At 37.6% G+C, this 20,165-nt stretch overlaps 1 protein-coding gene across 2 annotated transcripts in view; it reads left to right on the forward strand.

Annotated features, from left to right (window-relative positions):
- The first annotated feature begins 989 nt into the window (after positions 1-989).
- The window catches only part of SEMA3C (semaphorin 3C), a 177,281-nt gene continuing 158,105 nt past the window's right edge, over positions 990-20,165 (forward strand). The window contains exons 1-2 of one of the 2 annotated variants that reach the window (XM_004045659.5): positions 990-1,585; positions 3,582-3,722. In XM_004045659.5, the coding sequence (XP_004045707.1) occupies positions 3,620-3,722 (103 nt within the window). In that variant the 5' untranslated portion in view covers positions 990-1,585; positions 3,582-3,619. Of the gene's footprint in view, positions 1,586-2,727; positions 3,133-3,581; positions 3,723-20,165 lie in introns of those variants that run through there. The other variant, XM_063708674.1, reaches the window with a different exon arrangement.

The following is a 20,165-nucleotide window of genomic DNA, read 5'->3' on the forward strand; positions in this document are numbered from 1 at the left end:
AGTTTATAAGAATTTAATGATTGTTTCATTATGTGAATTGTCAGGTATAAGGTGGAGATATTACACTCCACGTTCCTTCTGTAGAGTGACATCTGCTGGGCTGTGCCCCACAGTGATTTTAAGCAAGTGCCTGCTTGTTTTATGGGGATCAAAGCTCATTTCTCCCGATGTTTAAACATCTAGTTTATTGTGGTCCGGAGAAGTAATTTTCACTTAAACATCAAAGTCAGTTCCAGAGTTTAACAAGTGTACCTGAAAGTAATGCTGGAAATATACCTCTAATGTATTTCTGTAGATGTGTGGTTATGGCAATCTGTTGGCATAACTCAGAACAGCCTCTCAACATAGAATTGTCAAATAATTTCTTCGTGTAATTATGTTTGGGAGTATGGTTGGGGGCAACGTACTGGATATGAGTCAACGTGGAGGGGTCAACAGAATTACTGCTTCCAGGGCATTAAGGAAACTCAATAGGAAACAATACCCATTAAAAGGATACACTTGTGCAACAAGATTGTCGTTTATCTTGACCTGTTTTAGAAAATACGCAACAGAGGCCCGGCGCGGTGGCTCACGCCTGTAATCCCAGCACTTTGGGCGGCTGAGGCGGGCGGACCATTAGGTGAAGAGATCCAGACCATCCTGGCCCTGTCTCTACTAAAAATACAAAAATTAGCTGGGCGTGGTGGTGGGAGCCTGTAGTCCCAGCTATTCGGGAGGCTGAGGCAGGAGAATCGCTTGAACCCGGGAGGCGGAGGTTGCAGTGAGCCATGATCACACCACTGCACTGCACTCCAGCCTGGCGACAGAGTGAGATTCCCTCTCCAAAAAACAAAAAACAAACAAACAAAAACGCAGCAGAATAAGGACAAAACTCACGTCCTTTTAAAAACGCATCTCTTTGCCTTAAAAGGCTGCAGTGATTCTTCCCTGGCAAAAATTAAAAACCACAACTGCTTTGCACTTTGATATTTACGGCCAGGCAAAGCCTGTGTAAGTCTTCAAGAGCCGCCGGCAACAAAATCCGTGGAGCGCACCCAGCAAGTTGCTCACTCCGCCGCGGACTGCGAAAGGAGCAGAGTTGCGGTGCTAGGGCTCCAGCCTGCGGCCGCGCATTCTTGCGTCTGGCCAGCCGCGGGCTCTAAGGGTCGGCCCCGCCCGGCCCGCCCCCGCGGCTCCCTGCCAGGCTCTCGCGGGCGCGCTCGGGGTGGGGCCTCGCGGCTGGCGGAGATGCGGCCGGGGCTGCGCGGTGGTGATGCGAGCCTGCTGGGCGGCGCGCCGGGGCAGCCGGAGCCGCGCGCCGCGGCGCTGTAATCGGACACCAAGAGCGCTCGCCCCCGGCCTCCGGCCACTTTCCATTCACTCCGAGGTGCTTGATTGAGCGACGCGGAGAAGAGCTCCGGGTGCCGCGGCACTGCAGCGCTGAGATTCCTTTACAAAGAAACTCAGAGGACCGGGAAGAAAGAATTTCACCTTTGCGACGTGCTAGAAAATAAGGTCGTCTGGGAAAAGGACTGGAGACACAAGGGGATTCAACCCCGGTAGCAAACTGATGACTTTTCCGTGCTGATTTCTTTCAACCTCGGTAAGCTAAATTGGTCATTTTCCGCATTACAGATTTAGCAAAGTATAACTTTTTTGGCCTGTATATTGATTTTTCGTACATTGGTATGCTCAAGCCTGGACATTTTCTTAAGAACACACGCGGTTTGTCAGGGAAGCTTTCCCCTTGCTGAGAGCCCTGCTCGAGTTGTTTCTTTAGGCGGTGACACCTGCGGAGAGTTTCAAGTTGAGTATTACAGTGCCTTCAAAGGCAAAATTGCTCCAGAGGAGATAAGAGAATTCTTTTCTTATGTGTTGTTAGTTTGCGATCAGCAGAAGTGAAAACACCAAGAGGAACGTCTGTGTCTGAGTTAAAGGGAAGAAGTTGTAAGATACTGTTGGGGAGGCGGGGGTGTATTTAAGACACTTGGCTTTCAGTCTTTCACTCCACTAGGTAGGATGTAAATCAAATTGCCCTGTAGACTGTCTTCGTTTCACCTGCCATTGTATCACCAGTATTCTTTGCAATTGGTTGTATATGTACGTTTGGGAGAAACATGTAAGATACCAATATGCAAAAAAAATGTGTAAATAATATCAACTTGCTCAGTAAACATAACAAAGGTTAGGCATATTAATAGTTTTTTTCTTTTGGCTTTAACTATGAAGTCAACAGAACCAAGGGGCAAATTACTGAGGGAAAGTCACCCATAAAATCAGTTTCCTTCTAAGTTAATTTAGGGATGACAGGGTGAAGAGGTTGTGGAAGCAGGAAGAAACTGTTTCTTTTGAAAATTACCAACACAAACATCTCTAGAGTTTCCTCCATCTGTGTGGTAAAAGAAGCGTACAATTTCATTTCTAACTCTCATAATATGTGCACCACCTAGGAAATCTACTTAAAATTTTTCTTTAAAATTGCATATTCCATTTAATTCTTTTTATTCTGTATTAATGAAGCTGTCTTTTTCAGTTGTTAGTGGTTCTTACAAAGAAATTAATAATTTTGACTATGAAATTTTAATTTGAAAAGCCAAATAATGAAGATCAGCATTGTTGTAACCTGTAAAAATAAATTTCTTTATTGACTCTTGGGTCACTTTATTGTATAATTATGGTAGAAGCAAAATGATTGTGTTTCTTTAATGGTCCTGAGTTTATTTTACATGATGTAGCCACTAGAGCTCCTGTAGGTTTATGGTAACACATTATCTGGTCTTCCTTGGGATTCAGATATTAGTTAATAGCCTGTACCAATTTTATATCTATAGTTTCAAGCAGTGACACCTGTCTCTTTGATTTATCTTTGGGAATTTTGACAGCCCACATTCTGGTTGATTTATTTAAAATATGCATTGGTGGATACATGGCTCACTGGATTGCTCACCACTAGGTCATTGGTTTGAATTTGGCACTAGTCCATGGTTACCTCATCTGCATCATTTAACAACTGCCTGTTGGTCATCTGGATAAAATGGCAGATAACTGATTCCAGTGACTTTAGTGATCCAGGATTGAGCACACATAGATTTATGTAAGGAAACACCATTTCCAGAGACAATTACTCCAAAAGAGCTAATGACTATTGAAGTGAGTAGGTACACATGAATGCTCATGTGAGATTTTGCTGCTGCTGTTATATTAGTGGGGGGAAAGAGTTCTCATCCAGTAATATTCTTTTAGCTCAATTCTATTCAAGTCTTTTTAATGTAATGGATTTCTAGAGAGAAGATCCGTTAAAATATTGGGCTTTCCTTTGGGTATCAGTGTTTTTCTTCACTGCTTTGTTCTGTTTTGATGGTAGCATCAATTTGCTGGAAGATGAAAGTTTCTCTTGTTGCAAAGACTTCCAGACACAAATGAATCAAATCCACATTTTCACATCTGAGAAGCAAAGACACAGCACCTCCTACTGTTTGCATTACTGTAAAAGTTCAGATGGTTCTTTTGTGAATAGGGTGTTTTGTCTAGATTGCTGTTTTTTCCTACTCCTAAAATGTGAAATGAGATATAACAAACATGTTGTCTCTCTCTTAAAGGTATTTTTCCTTGGATATTAACTTGCATATCTGAAGAAATGGCATTCCGGACAATTTGCGTGTTGGTTGGAGTATTTATTTGTTCTATCTGTGTAAAAGGATCTTCCCAGCCCCAAGCAAGAGTTTATTTAACATTTGATGGTAAGAGAGTTGATAAACACTCTGGGAAAAATGTTATTTTAAGTTTTGTTATCTTCCTTATCCAGATTCAGAAATTAAGAGTATAAATATTACTGGATATTAATTTTAAAAATATTTACTGGGCTGCGTTTTGGAGGACAATAGCTATTTTAAATGATTGGTTAATAGACAAAGATCCTCTGTTGGATTTGAGGTATTTATGAAAATGCTTATAGTATATGCTGCTTTTTGTAAAATAATTCTTCTGTGCTTGCCTGTGTACTCACAGAGGAGATGGGCACGAGCTCAAAGCCTAGCATCTTTGATCTTACTATTCACCTGGTAATGTTAAGAAATTGCCCCTTTGTGCTAATCCTCAGCAGCAGAGAGAGCTATGCAGGTTCAATTACTAAAAAATTCTCCCAATTAATTTTTTGGGCATTAGTCTCAAAACTGGTTACTCCGTGTGTTGTTCTAATGGTGTTTCTTCTTTTTCCACAAGGATTTCCTGAGATTGGCATAGTCCCCTAATTAATTGAAAAGGACCTAAAAGAATAATTGGAAATATGCTTTTGATTGTTGTTGTATACAAATGTTCTCAGAAGCTTAGGGAAATGGGTGTGATTTCAGATTTTCACATACATAAAAGGTGCAAGGTCTTCTGAGGGAATGGTTTGCATGAGCTTTAATGTATATAGTTCAAAGGACTTACAGATGAATGAATTTGGTTAGTCAAGTAACCCATACTAATTGGACAGATGGAGCAAGACATGGATGAGGAACACCATCCTGCCAATCAAGGTCATTTATAATTTTATTACTTCTTTCAACTCTGCATAAACTTTAGTGTCATTGCAAGTACTTTTTCTTTCATTTGATAAACAATATATTCTCAGACCTTTCTATAGCAGAGTATCTCTGAAACTTTGTCTCAAATTCCTTTTTTTTTTTTTTTTTTTTTTGAGACAGAGTCTCACGCTGTCACCAGGTTGGAGTGCAGTGACACGATCTCGGCTCACTGCAATCTCCACCTCCCAGGTTCAAGCCATTCTCCTTCCTCAGCCTACCCAGTAGTTGGGATTACAGGTGCGTGCCACCACACCGAGCTAATTTTTGTATTTTTAGTAGAGACGGAGTTTCACCATGTTGGCCAGAATGGTCTCGATCTCCTGACCTTGTGATCTGCCCGCCTCCGCCTCCCGAGGTGAGCCACCACGCCTGGCCTCAAATTTCAAATAGCAGAATGACTGACACTTGCCAGTCAAATGGCTGTCCTTTTTTTCTTTTTAAGTCACCAGTGCTTTTCCCAAGGTTGTCATAAGCACCAAAGGAGCCATATTTGGAACTTAGAATGTGTGAGCTTCTAACTGCTTCCTTAGCCTCCATGCAAGGCATTTCCCCTTAAAACCCATAGCTATGCAGTTAAGTTGTGAAGAATGGAAAAACAGACCCTTTGAAGTATCCTTTTTAGCCCCTTAATTACTAAAGCATCTTACAGACTACCCACACTTTTCCTCCCAAGTTAGAACTATGAAATACCTTTTCAAATAAAAGAGAAAGGGCATTAAGAAGTAGTGCAATTTCCCCTCTATTTTCTATATTTTTGCTAGTATATATAGAGATGGAGTGACCTAATAGATTAGATGTCTCTACCTGCTTTCTTTTCCATTACATGAAAATTAATCCAAACTAATGTAAATATCAACAAAAAGTATGTTACTAGAGATAATGAACCAATTCTGTATTTGAAAAAGCAATTGCAATTCATATTTTACAGAAGGAAATTACATAGTATAATCTTTTAGAACCAGACTTCAGAACTGTGTAAGACAGTGACAGCTATGCTATACAGTGACTAGAAGTAATGATGGGATTTAAAATAATATATGCCTAATATTTTAAATGCACTCAAACTCAAAACAGATTCTTGCAGAATAAGACTTGCCTTGATTTGTAACTTATGTAGAATATGACATGAGTTGTTGATCTCAAAGTTCTATAATTCCTGATATTTTGTTCTTCTCAGATGTATTACTGGTACTCTTAGGAAGTGAGAGAAAAACAGAGCAAATAATCAGAGAGATAGAAAATCACTTGTTTTGAATACTGTTTAAAAGAGATGTATCAACAGTGAGAATACATCTAATAAAATTGCACGATTTGTAACTCAATAATTTTAAACATTCCTACAATGAACTACATAGACAAGTTATAGGGAAAGTATCAGGCGAAAACAGTTGTCAAAATGTACAAATTTTAAACCTTGGTTCAATACAGTTTTCTTAGGAGATTTCACAGTGTACCTGCTTGAAATGCCTGTTCAAATTTATTATTATTTAAAGTTTCTCATTAGTCAAATGATGACTCATTGACTATTGTACCAAGTAGGTTTTTAAGTTTCCTCCAAAGTAGTTTATTCTCAACATCAAAATATAGAGCTTTGTATGGGGTTAATGTATTTAAGAGTATATATTTAAATACATGTGGCATATACTTCTAGTTCATATTTCTAAAGTTCTATTACTGTTTTCCAATAAAAAATCAGCAACTGAAAGGTGTTTTGCAGAAATTCAGATAGTTTCCAGTTGTATTAGACAGAGGTCATTTGCATTACTTGTTTTATATCTGTAAGTACCTTTAGATTCTCTCGTAATTACTTTACCTACTGGCTCTTTTGTCTTGAATTCTTTTCCATCACTGTAACTTGGTCCTCTGCCTGTCTCTCTCTGGGTGGAACTTGAGAAGAAACCACTCAGTCTTGTGTTACTTCAGGTGCAATAAGCATCATAGGCAATTTCAAGGTGTATAGAGCAATGAGTCTCTTCTCCCATTCATGTTCCGTCCCTTTTTCTTGTGGTGAAATAATGGAGTGATAACATTTGTAAAACAGTGATTTACAGGTTTGCCTTCCCTGTTGATCTAGGGCAAGGTCAACCAGATGGTCATCAGTCCTGTGGGAGAATGTACTTCAGATGTTATTAATTAGTCACATTTGTGCTACTTACATCTTCTATGTTGAGACCTGTGACTTCTAATATTTTCTTTTGTAATTTGTCTAACTCTTATTTTATGCCAAATAGCTTTGCAAGTGAATATAAGGTTCACACAAATGCTTTTAGTATAAGTTTTTCCTTAGTTAATATTGGCCAATCTTGCAGCCCATGGCTGAATTTACATTTGCATATGCATGACAGTGGTTTAAAAACAGAAAACTGAGTGTGAGTTTTGAATTGGAAATAGGTATTTTATGACTAAGCACTAGACTTGCATAGGATTACCTGTTTTTTCTTTTCCTTTTTTTTGAGACAGAGTCTCACTCTGTCTCCCAGGCTGGAGTGCAATGGTGAGATCTTGGCTCACTGCAACCTCCACCTCCTGGGTTCAAGCAATTCTCCTCCCTCAGCCTCCCAAGTAGCTGGGATTACAGGTGTGCGACACCATGCCCAGCTAATTTTTGTACTTTTAGTAGAGACAGGGTTTCACCACGTTGGCCCGGCTGGTCTCGAACTCCTGACTTCACGTGATCCGCCTGTCTCAGCCTCCAAAGTGTTGACATTACAGGCGTGAGCCACTGCGCCTGGCCCTGTTTTATTTATTTACTTTGTGATTCATTTTCCCTTTTGTCTGTGCTGAATTTTTAGTAATAAAGCTGCCAAAGTCTCCAGGCCTTTGATAGTATGTAAATGAAAGACTATGGAATTTTATAAAACATCTTTTAAAATCACCCTCAACAAATAAAAGAACCCCTGTGAACTAATGAACTAAGCCCCAAAGCTGATGAATTGTTATTGGACAATAAACTGAAAATAATAAATTGCCTCTTTATGAGCTCTGGTAGCATTAGCATTACAAGGCATGTTTGTTGAAATAGTTTTTGTTGTGGTTGCCCAAGAAATGAAAATAAAAGCAGTTGTTCTTGATTTCTCCGTTAATCTTGGAAGACGCTTACTCTGGCTGTATTGAATCTTCTCAGGTTTGTGTTACTGAGAAGTATTTAGTTCTCAGGTGTGTGTTATGGCATTTTCTTTTAAGTCTCCTTATGATGGTTTCAATTAAATGTCACTGAAATATCTTGAAGCACACATGAGTGTTTTAGTAAACCCAAACTCAAGGGGTGCTCTGTGAATAAAAAGTTCCTTCTACTCTCCCCCTTGTGAGAGTTTAATTGAACTCAGCAAAGGATTGATGAATTCACGTGTGAGTTGGACATTAGCTGAAACATGAGTCTAGAATAGAGTAACACTAAATTTGTAAAGCGGCAAGGTAAAAACTGTTGTAAAATATAATTGCAATGGAAGATGAGAAGAATTGCTAAGAAATGTAGCCTCATATGTCTGTTTTCCCCTGTAATATGTATTGATATAGGGCTCTGGTAATCAAAATAAAATAATATTTCTAGTAGACTTGAATTGGAGGGAGGAAATTTTATTTCAGGTATTTCAAAGAACATCTCTTGAAAGTTTTAGGATAAAAGGTGTTACATTGATATGCTGTGGATTTCTCCTAGAAAAAAATTTTTAGAAAAATGTGTAAGCCTATATTTTCCTGTCCTAAAAAAGTAATTACCATTCCAGGTGAGTTTCATCAGATTATAATAAGCTTGATTCTGTTGCCAATAAATGATATTCTGTGTTAAGCCATTCAGAGTTACAAGGTTCCTACAATTGGGAGCAAAGAAGGAATGCTTTAGTGTTCTGAAGTTAGAAGAGTGAGCTTGAGTGTTATGTTAATCGGTCATACGAACAAAGCAGTTCCATTAAAAAAAATGTGGTCGAGTGCGGGGGCTCACGCCTGTAATCCTAGCACTTTGGGAGGCCGAGGCAGGTGGATCACGAGGTCAGGAGATCAAGATCATGCTGGCTAACGCGGTGATACCCCGTCTCTACTAAAAATACAAAAAATTAGCCGGGCATGGTGGTGGCCACCTGTAGTCCTAGCTACTCGGGAGGCTGAGGCAGGAGAATGGCATGAACTTGGGAGGCAGAGCTTGCAGTGAGTCGAGATCGTGCCATTGTACTCCAGCCTGAGCCATTGTACTCCAGCCTGAGCAAGAGAGTGAGACCCTGTTTCAAAAAAAAAAAAAAAAGGTCCTATTCTGTGGATTAATAGACATGCCTAAACATATGTTTACTAAATTGAACTCTTTATCAAATGAAGATGGTGCAAGTGATCCTAGATAGCTTATTTTAAATTTGTTCACATGTTGATAATATATGTTGATATGTTGTTCACATGTATTGATAAAACTATGTTACTTAGCCTTTATTTGCAATTTTGATTCAGAAGATATATCTAGAACCAAAGTTATACATTTTCGCATTCTTCCTTGGTGTATACTACTTTTTGTCTTCTTTGTTTCTAAAATAGTTTTGGCAATTAAACACTAACATTAATACTGACTTTGTGGCAGCCATTTCTGTAGCTGCCATGAGAATTAGTTTTAAGATCCACAAAGATCACAACGAAAGGAAAAAGGAAAATAATTTTTCTCAGTAAGATATTCTGTAAACATATCATGTTAACAATATCATGTTAGAATTTTACATTGCTCTTAGAACATCAAACCTGCCTGAAAATGAAATAAAATTCATTCCCTATATCATCCCAAATTCCCCCTTTAATTTATGATTCATCAAGGTGAAGATGAGGGGAATTACCTCTCTGGAACATGTTTATTTTGTTGCTGTAACTGAGATCTCCCTTTGTGCCTGTGCGAGCAAGTCAATGCTTAGATGGATAACTGTAGAAAAAAATTAGTATACACTCTCCTCATTTCATTATGCAAATTTATCAGGATGTATCTCCATAAATTCACTATACCTTGCACTGTCTTTTAAAACAAAAGATTCAGATGTTCTTTTTCATGGATACCATTCGTTGCATTAAAAAAATAGCACCGAGACACACTCAATTTTTTCATTTCATAAACATCTTTTATATAAGAAGGTTGTAAAAAATAACTTATTTTAAATAAAAAAACTATCACTTCACTATAATAAAAAACTATCACTTTGGTTTTAGTTCCATTACTGTTAAAAAAAAAAAAAAAAGAACAAGCATTGGGAAATAGAGCTGTGAGCTTTGGGCAGATTCCAGCACTTTTTTGCCTTCTCCGTTTTCATTTATATATTACTGAAGACCTCTGTTGCTAATGAAAACACATTTAAAGGCAAGGAACAGAAAGGTAAGATGTTCTGTAGCTCAGAGTATGAGTTAGCAAGAAGGGCACATGGAAGGCCAAACTAAGTGCTGAGCCATGTGCTATTTTAGGGTAGCACTAGCCATGAAACAATTTGCTGAGCTGTAAAAGATGGCAAGTATGTTCCACGTTTTAAATTGCAGGCTTTTCAGAAACAATCATTTCAACCCATCCTCCTTATCCAATGAGAATGAGCTGTCTTTAAGCTCTCAATAGGGATATGTTACTTCTGTAAAATGCTTTTTACTTTTCAAATAATTCCCTTATTATTTAATTTATTATAGAATGCCTATGAAGTAAATTGGCATGGAGGCTAAAGCTCTTGGTTAAGGTTCTACAGCTTAATGGTGGCATTGACAAGACTAGAAGACAAAATGGTATAAGAAGAGAAAAATTAATTATGAGCAGTGCTTGTATAGAATCAGAGATACCCTGCAAATGTATGTTACAAAATCTGCAGAAATGCAAGGCTATTAATATGAGTATTAACAACTTGCTTCATGATATTTCTTCTCCAAGTATGTACAACACTGTAGCTTTAACATACCTTACATTTTTAATTAACTGCTGATTTTCAGCGATAATTTGAGGATCATTATATATCAGGCTTTAAATCTGTTCAACATCATATTTTAAGTGCCTCTCAATTCTCTTTGCAAAGATTGAGGCAATACATAAATAAGAATAATTTATATTTTCATTTATCTCTAATTCATGCAAATTAATGACCATACTAGTCTTGTCTTTCCTTCCCCAAGTTACTGCTCTTGTAATCAAGAGCTCGTTTGATGTGCTATGTACATCAGGATTCCATATTCCCCTTAGTCAATCCCTAGAATATTCCACTCTGCTCATTTATGTATTACCTTAGAGTGAAAAGTCCATTAAAATAATCTTATGTTCTGGTTTGAACTGATGCCACTGAAAATGCTAAATATTCTTGCCTTACTCAACTTTAACGCTTGCAAGCATTTAAGATTCTTGATAATAAAAGTATAAAACATTCTACCTAATTAATTTCTAAATTACTACCTTAGTACAACTATTTTCTGATAAAAATGATCAGGTACCAGACTTTGAATTTTGAATACAAGATTGCTCTTATATTTAACCTTATTTGTAATATAATGGCTAATGTAAAGTCTCTAGTCTATATGGAATAGATAAACTCAGGGAGTTACAGCAATGTAATTTTACAGAAGATTTCTGTTCCTCAGAGAAGGGAGACAGACTGTTGATCCAGGAAAAAGAAAACCTTAACTCTATGTAGAATTAATAGCTCTGAAGAAGCAACTTCTAAATTATTTTAGGAAAAACTTATTTCCTTATAGATTTTGACTTTCTACAGATAGAATTAATTATGGAGAGAGGATATATATCTGAGTAAAAATAAATGCAGAACTCTCGCACACACAGATACACGCACATCGTCTATGAGTAAAATTACATTATATTTGAATACCGTTTTAGTCTTTCCTAAGTGTATACTCTCTTGTATATTCATATAACAAAAACTGTTAAGTCAGAAAAAAGCTGTTGTATTCCTGGTATCATTTTAAATGCATTATTTATATGTTTTCTTATTTTACATTTATGAATAACCACAGATTTGTAATTATATAATTGGATCATTAGTTTGGTGAACACTTTATTACTTAAAACATTATTGTAACAGTTATATAGTGACAGCTTTTAGTGCAAGCAAGCTGAGGACCAGGACAAGAAACTCTGGTGACTTGCGAATTTGAGCCCTGTCTCCCTCCCATTTTTCTGACAGCTGGTGATAGTGAGAACAAAATGAGTTGTTGAATAGCAACCCGCAAAAAGGAAGTAATCCATCCCTAGCACAGATAACAGGGATGTAAAGGGAGTCAATGGGGCACATAATATGTAAAGCATCAATAAGATAAGTACCTAAATTTGCTCTCTACGCCTGCTTTTCTTTTTTCCAGCCAGCGAAGTCTTGCAACCCAAGTTGCTAGTGTTACTATAGTTAGCGTCAGTTGCCAAAGAGCGAACAGAATCTCAATTATAGCATATGAAATGTAATCTTTAATTATGTGCTTCAGTTTTCCCAAATCCTCATTTCACAAAAGTTAAATTAGAAAAGACCTTTTCTCTTTTGTAAATAGACATAACTTTGTACAAACTGTGTGAAGTACACCAAGCTGGCACTTCATTCATTGCTGAAATTTGATAGTGAACACAACGGGTCTGAAGATTTTAAGACAGCAGTAACAAAATTAGAAACTAAGAGTAAGGGGAGTTGAACACCCTAGTATTCTTGCTTGACCTTCCTTGTAATTGAGTCAAGTAGAAATAATATATGTGATCACAGTTTATTTTAAATGATACAGAATATTACATGTGAAAAGACAATTCCAATGCAACTATAATTCTTAAGACAGGGATCCCTTGTTTAATGGAATTAGTGAGTAGTAGCAAAGTGGTTATAAAATTGGCTTGTATAAATATTATACAAATGATATTTTTCTATTGAATTTCGTTACATAATTAGAGTCCATGTGTAAACAAACTATTCAATAGCCTGAATTGAACAACTTTTAATAAAGAACTTAACAGGATGATAAGGCATGCAGAAGTTTAGATATGGTATGGTGGATATGTTGGAGCCTTTTAAATAACATGTCTGCCCTTGTAGATAGATGTACGATAGTTATCATAACTCAAGCAGAAGAAAAACCTTATGACTTAAATTACCCCTTGATTTGAAAAGAATTATCGAATAATTTAATTTGTGTCAGTTGCCAGTCAGAGCCCTAAGTATTCTCTAAACAATCTAGTTCTGTATTCACAACTAAACATTATTACATACTAATGATGCAGTTAATAGGAAGAGATTGGAGTCTCATTGACATTATATAGGAATCTGACATTAAATAGAACCACCCTTATAGATTGTTTATAGAAACAATCTTTCTGGCATCAAAAGCCTCCAACTTTGTTGGTCCATCCAGCCAGATTGTTGCTCCATAAATTCAGGCTCAAGGGCTTTTTCCTTTCTCCTGAACAGTAATGCTCAAAACATTCCAAGAGACCAGAACATTAAGCAGGAATAAAACAATGAGTGTATTATCATCACCAAAAGAGCGTTTTGAATTTTATTAGAAGAAACCAATTAAGATGTTATTTTCAAGCAGAGGGCTTGGCATGGCTTCAGAAAGTTACTTTCCGGAGTCGGGCAGGGGTTTAGCTGGCACAGAGAGCGGATCTTTAGCTTAGAGTTTTGACAGCTTTAATGCACATGCAACTGGAATTTTTTTTCTTTAAGCTGATTCTTTTAAAAGCCATGCTTCCTGCCACTGTTTCACATAATTGCATCAATTCCATTTTCCATTAGTAGTCAAAACCTGCTGATGTGACTGGAGTTTTAAAACTTTTGTGTAAAAATCTAATTATGTACATTTTTTTCAGAGGAAACTGATAATATGAACTATGCAGCTGTATTTTCTATTTTGATATCTAAAGTACAGTAAGCAAAGGGTTCTATATGCTAGTATTATAACCTTTGGTTATTCATTTAATTATATTGACAACAGTGGTATAATCAATTTTCTATGATAGAAGAAAAAAACATTCAGTAAGCTTTACTTTGTGGAAGAAAAAGCAGCCCCTACCACTTGGCTACAGAATAATGAAATATTCTGGTTTTAGGCGAAAGGAAATGCTTGCCTCTCCCCTTATATCTATAGTATTCCTTTTATAATGTTTTTATTTTCAACAGCTTGTCTGCATAGAATATTTTATAATGATCTACACTGGTATATTTCTTCTTACATCTACCTTCTACTCTTCTGATAATGTATTCAACACTTTTAATATGCATAATTATATGTAGACACTTCAGATACTACACTAGAGACTTATAAAATATACTATCTAGCAATTGATCTCTTGCATTTGTTTTCCTTTCTTCCCTCTTTTTTTTCTCTTCTTTTTTACTGACATGAGAAAAAGATGATCAAGCTTAGCCTGGAATTATTCATGAAATGGTAAAAGCTTCAGAGCCCAGGTGCTGATGGAATGTGTAGCAGGAATGTAGTTAAAGGTGGCCGAGAGTTAAGATGTGTCATTTATTTGTGCTATGGAGATGAAATTCAGTGCCATGAGCACTTAGATGAAATTACCTCTGCAATAACCATCTTCGGTTTCTAAATTTTACAATATTTGATAGTAAGGCGTAGTTGCAACCTTTTCTAATATTGCTTCTGGGTAAAAAGAATATTAGATTTTTAATAACTAAAGATAAATTTGCTGAGGTCCATTAATAGCATAGACGTTTTTCAAGATATATACGTATCTGTATGAAGTTCCAACAGTAGAAATTTTGTTCATCTTCCAGTGGAAGCAGGAAAATCTAGTTAGAATTGATTGTTGGTGAATTATGGATCGATAAGAGAAAAAAAGCTTTTAGGCCCTTTTGTAAAGCTTGTTATGTCCATCTGTCTCTCCTTCTTTTGCTCTCTACTCACCCAGCTTCCTTACAAAGAGGTTTTATTATTCAGTTAAAAAAAAAAACAAAACCAAAATTACATTCAATTCCATGACTGTTTTCCAGAGCCTACCTTGTACAATGCTGTGTGCTACATCTGTGGGTACAAAAAGAAGTGTGACGTGAATTTGGTCCTCAGCAGCCACCTACTCTAGTAAGTGGCATAAGCCAACCATGTAAATATTACACCAGGCAAAACCTGCTGCATACCATAAAAGAAGCATAGACACCTCACAGAAGGTGACATTTTAAAAACAAAAATTATCTTAAACTAGTTTAGAGCATCAGCTTTAAACCCATTGTAGGCATTAATCATTTTGCTAGCAGGGATTAGCTTTATCATAGTTACAAACTGGATGGAGAGGGAAATTAAGCTGGAATGCCGGGGATGAGCTTATTGCACTTACACTTATTGCAGGAGTCTCCCAGCCTCTGGGGCAAAATGGTTTTGCTGATTTTGTTTTCTTTACCTCCAAATTCCCAACAGTGCCTGTAACTGTGCAGTCATTATGACTGCCTGACTGATAACTGACAAACAGGCTGACTTCTAATTGTCAAATTAAATCCAACTGCCCAGAGCATTTAAAATCCTAAACTGTCTGTGGTGGTGGTAGGGGTCTCGGTCTCGGTCTCTCTCTCTCTCTCTCTCTCTCTGTCTCTCTCTCTCTCTCTCTCCCTGTCTCTCTCTCTCTCCCTCCCTCTCTCCTCCCCCTCCCCCTCTCTCCCCCTCTCTCTCCCTCTCTCTCCCTCTCTCTCCCTCTCTCTCCCTCTCTCTCCCTCTCTCTCCCTCTCTCTCCCTCTCTCTCCCTCTCTCTCCCTACCTCCCTCTTCCCACCCCCCCAAAAAAAAAAATTGGCCATAATTGAGGGTTGCAGCAAAGGCATGAAAGAGGCTATTTTAAATATCAGGAGTTCAAAACAACATTATCTCAAGAAATGTCTTTCTTGACAGATTTCATACCCAGAGTTCAAAAGTTTTTTTTTTTTTTTTCTCTGTGCTTTCATTTTCATCAGCAGTTTGCCACCCTATTATAGGGCCACAAGGCTTGAAGTTAGAAAGTTAGCGCTAAGATTCTGAAAATTCGGAAAAAGAAACTGTAATTCTGAATTTTTGGAATGACTGGTAAGGTTAAACCTGAGACCCTAGGGCAGTGATTCTCAACCTTGGCTGTATGTTACCTAGAAGCTTTAAAAAATGCTGATGCCAAGGCCACACCTCAGACCAATTCAGTCACTATCTCTAGGGATGACAGTAGTGTTGTAAAACTGTGCAGGTGACTTTAACCTACTATCATATTTAGAAACCACTTCCCCCAATCCCTAAAATGCAGTTTCTGTTACACAACATGAAAGTGTCAGGGAACTCCTTTTAATAGTAAAAGAGAACACTATTCAATCTAGTGTTCTAGCAGTTTTCAGGCTGCAGTCGTTAGTAAAAATTAAAGTTTAGCCCCCTTACTCAACAGTTGAGATTCTCAAAGCCAGGTAAATCATCATCAGTGTAGTGGTAACGCAGTTTGAGTGGCTACAACCCATTAAGAGTGAACAAATACCCTTCAGTTACTCTGTGTGGAATGTGAAGATCCATTTCAAAGCCATGATTTAGAAAATTGTGTTCTATTTTCTATATCCTTTGTATTTTGAAACATAATGACATATCTGTAAGAATCTCAACAACCTGAAAAGGTATTTAGGCCAGGTGTGACGGCTCATGCCTGTAATCCCAGCACTTTGGAGAGCTGAGGTGGGTGGATCACTTGAGGCCAGGAGTTCGAGACCAACCTGGCCAACATGGTGAAACCTAGTCTCTACTAAAATTACAAAAATTAGCCAGGCATGGTGGTGCACGGCTGTAGTCCCAGCTACTGGAGAGGCTGAGGCACGAGAATCACTTGAACCTAGGAGGTGGAGGTTGCAGTGAGCCGAGATCTTGCTACTGCACTCTAGCCTGGGCAACAGAGCACAACTCTGTCTCAAATAAAATAAAATTAAATAGGCCTTTAGGTTACATCATCAGGCCTGACATATAGGGGATTAAATATAGGTTTGTGCAATAGATGCCCTCTGTGTCTAATGGTGGGATAATAGACTTTCTAAAAGATGAAGAAGCTATAGTGGTGGTAGGGGTAGGGGAGTGGAAGTAGAAGATAGGGAAGGCTTCCTGTCACTCACAAAAATATGTCACTTGTGGAAGTGGGAACAGGTTCTGGCTCTTTACATTTGTTTCCTTGTATATCATTTTTTTTTAGCCTTTTAAATGATGTGTGATACGTAGTAGATACTTAACACACTAATATACTGCATAATGATGTTTACATTGAGAAGGACCACATGTATTATGGTGGTCTCATAAGATTTGTTTTTAATTTTTTTGAGACAGAGTCTTGCTCTGTTGCCCAGGCTGGAGTGCAGTGGCGTGATCTCAGCTCACTGCAACCTCTGCCTCCTGGGTTCAAGTGATTCTCCTGTCTCAGCCTCCTGAGTAGCTGGAAATATAGGCATGTGCCACCATTCCTGGCTAGTGCTTGTATTTTTAGTAGAGACGGGGGTTTCACCATGTTGGCCAGGCTGGTCCTGAACTCCTGACCTCAGGTGATCTGCCTGCCTCAGCCTCCCAAAGTGCTGGGATTACAGGTGTGAGCCATTGTGCCTGGCCCCATAAGATTATTATACTGTATTTTTACTGTACCTTTTCTATATTTAGATATGTTTGGATACACAAATACCATTGTGTTACAGTTACCTACAGAATTTTATACAGTAACATGCTGTACAGGTTTGTACTGAGGAGCAGTAGGCTATAGCATATAGCCTAGGTTTGTAGTGAGAGATCCACCTAGGTTGGTGTAAGTTCAATATATGATGTTCGCACAATGACAAAATTGCCAAATGACTCAGAACATACCTTCATTGTTAAGGGATGCGTGACTGCAAATACTTGAAAGTGAAAGAATGAATGAATTTTATCTGCATTAGGAGGGATGGGCAGAGGTAGAGCAGAAAGAACCAAAATAGTGGATCAAACCCTGTCAGGGCTCTCAGTTCCAGGATCATAAGGTGCCAGGAATTCAGAGGGCTTATGCTCTTACCGTTCTTCTTAGCACATAATCTTGGCTTAGGTCTCTGCCCTTTGTACTATAATCCTGCTGTTTTCACGTAGGCAGAAAAGCCATGGGCTAATGCCTGGCAGTTCTGTTTTGGTATACTCAACAATACACAAGGAAAAGTGTAAATACCCGTGGGCCTCTAGAAATAAACCTGGGATTTCATTGAGGAATAGTGGAAACTTCACTGGAGCCTGGAAATGGGAACGAGACTGCCCCTGCTATTATGAGTTACAAATCATATATTATTTTAGTGTGATGTTGTGATATCATGATGACATGTGTTTTGGTTTTAAATGAATCAATGATGTTAGTTAGTCTTAAATACATGGATAGTTGAAAAATTGGACCATGGAAATTTATAGTTGTTTATGTGATCAATTTAATATTTGTGCCTTTTCAGGGACATAATTTTTCTTTAGCTATATGAGAGTTTAACTTTGTTTTAATATGCACAATTAGATGCTTTCATTTGCTTATAAACATAGCTACATATTTACAATTGAAAAAATTTGTAGGGAAAAAACTGTGTAACTGATATGAGGTAGAAATAAGAAGTCTTATGGACAGGTCAGTAATAAACACAAATTGAGTACTTAGGGACTATGAAAATTGTCAGTGTTGGCTAGAAAGGATGTCATCTTTACTTGTTCTTATTAAAACAACATGAAGCCCAGGTGCAGTGACTCACACCTGTAATCCCAACCTTTTGAGAGGCCAAGGTGGGCAGATAGCTTGAGCCCAGGAGTCTAAGACCAGCCTAGGTAACATGGTAAAATCCTTTCTCTACAAAACATACAGAAACTAGTTGAGTGCGGTGGTGCACACCTGTAGTCCCAACTACGCAGGAAGCTGAGGTAGGAGGATCACTTGAGCCTGTGAGGCAAAGAGTGCAGTGAGCTGTGATAGCGCCACTGCACTCCAGCCTGGGTGACAGCGAGGCAGTCTCAAAAGCAGCAACAAAAAAACCCAAACAACATGAATTGAAAAACTTTACATGGCCTTTATCAACAGCTTATAACATTCTTTGTTTTAGTGCATCAATATAGTGTCTTTCATTATAGAAAAAAAGAGGAAAAATAACTTTTTTGTGGGAGGTATAAATTTAATACCTTATAATGTACAATATACCTAATATGGGCAAAGTCAGAGACACACATGTTACTCATTGGATGCCCTTTAGGCAAGATAAGAAAATTAGACAACTATTTTATGAAATGAAACAGCAGATGATATTCTAGGACATTGTGTATTTTTAAAATTGTAGTCACAGAAAACAAAGATACTGATTCCAAGCTTCTACCTACAACTTTACTGATTGATCTTTAATGGAAAGATATATTTTCCCTTTGAAAGAAGTGATTAAACGTAGTATGCTTCTATTACTTAGCACTTGGTGGTAAGTTTTGCAAAGTATATAGATCCAGTGAAGTAACTGACAAGTAAGAAATGCTTAGGATATAGTTCCAGGTGTAAAATATCAATATCTGATTTAGGAAACTGTAAGACTACAACTCTCTGTGTGTCAAAATGTGAGTTTCACAGCTGTGGTGCTTCCCTGGATGGAACAAAGAAAAATTGTTTTGCCTAATGGAAATTACTTCTGGACAACACTAAAATAGCCACATCAGTAAATCGTTGAATCACATCACATAGTCAAGGATAGTTTTTATTTTTCACAGGATATTTACTTAATTTTTTGTTTTAGAATATTGTTGATAAAACCAAAATTATTAATTCTAACTAACTTGACAACTGGAAAAATTATTTGACTTTGTTATAATCTTTATGTTCCCAATTCATTTCTGGAGTTCATCCACCAAAATTAGATGCAGTAATTTGTTGTACCACCCTGTACAACAGGCAAAACTATGACTCATTTCCTCCATCCAGTTATGCCAGAACTGTTTAGTGCAATGTACAAAATGAGGTGTTATGGCACAATATTTCCCAATTTATTTTTAAGCCATTCAGGCAATATATCCAACATCTTCTGTTCTAGGGAGCACACATTAAAACACACATTAAATATTTTCCATACTTCATTCTTTTCTCTTTGTTATCTCAGCAGTACACAGGAAGAAAAGGTGATGGTGTATTTATAGTGTTGTACAGTAAACTAATCATGAAAGTGATTCATTTGTTATATAGAGTTACTTTTTAGTCTGTGCACGATTTACAGGCCAATAGTGAATGGGCCCTCCCAACCTTTATCTTTGCCTTGTTCAAACCAAAATGGAAACAATTGATTCCGTTCTGCACAACCTCTGCTAGCTGAGGCAAATGTAGAAAGCCTAGGTCAGGCTCAGGAGCTGACTGCATGAGTGTGAAATCTTGCTTTACCACTTACTAGCCACGTAACTCATGGCAGTTGCCTCAACTTCCTCAACTGTTTACTAGGCTATACAATTAGGATAATATTAGTTGCTACCTGATAATATCATTGTGAATATTAAATTAGGTAATATGTGTAAAACACTTATCAAGATGTGACACACAGTAAAAACATACTAAATGTAGTTGGGCATGGTGGCTCACACCTGTAATCCCAGCACTTTGGGAGACCAAGGCGGATGGATCACGAGGTCAGGAGATCGAGACCATCCTGGCTAACATGTTGAAACCCCGTGTCTCCTAAAAATACAAAAA

Source organism: Gorilla gorilla, chromosome 6, assembly GCF_029281585.2.
Source record: "Gorilla gorilla gorilla isolate KB3781 chromosome 6, NHGRI_mGorGor1-v2.1_pri, whole genome shotgun sequence".
Lineage (NCBI taxonomy): Eukaryota > Metazoa > Chordata > Mammalia > Primates > Hominidae > Gorilla > Gorilla gorilla.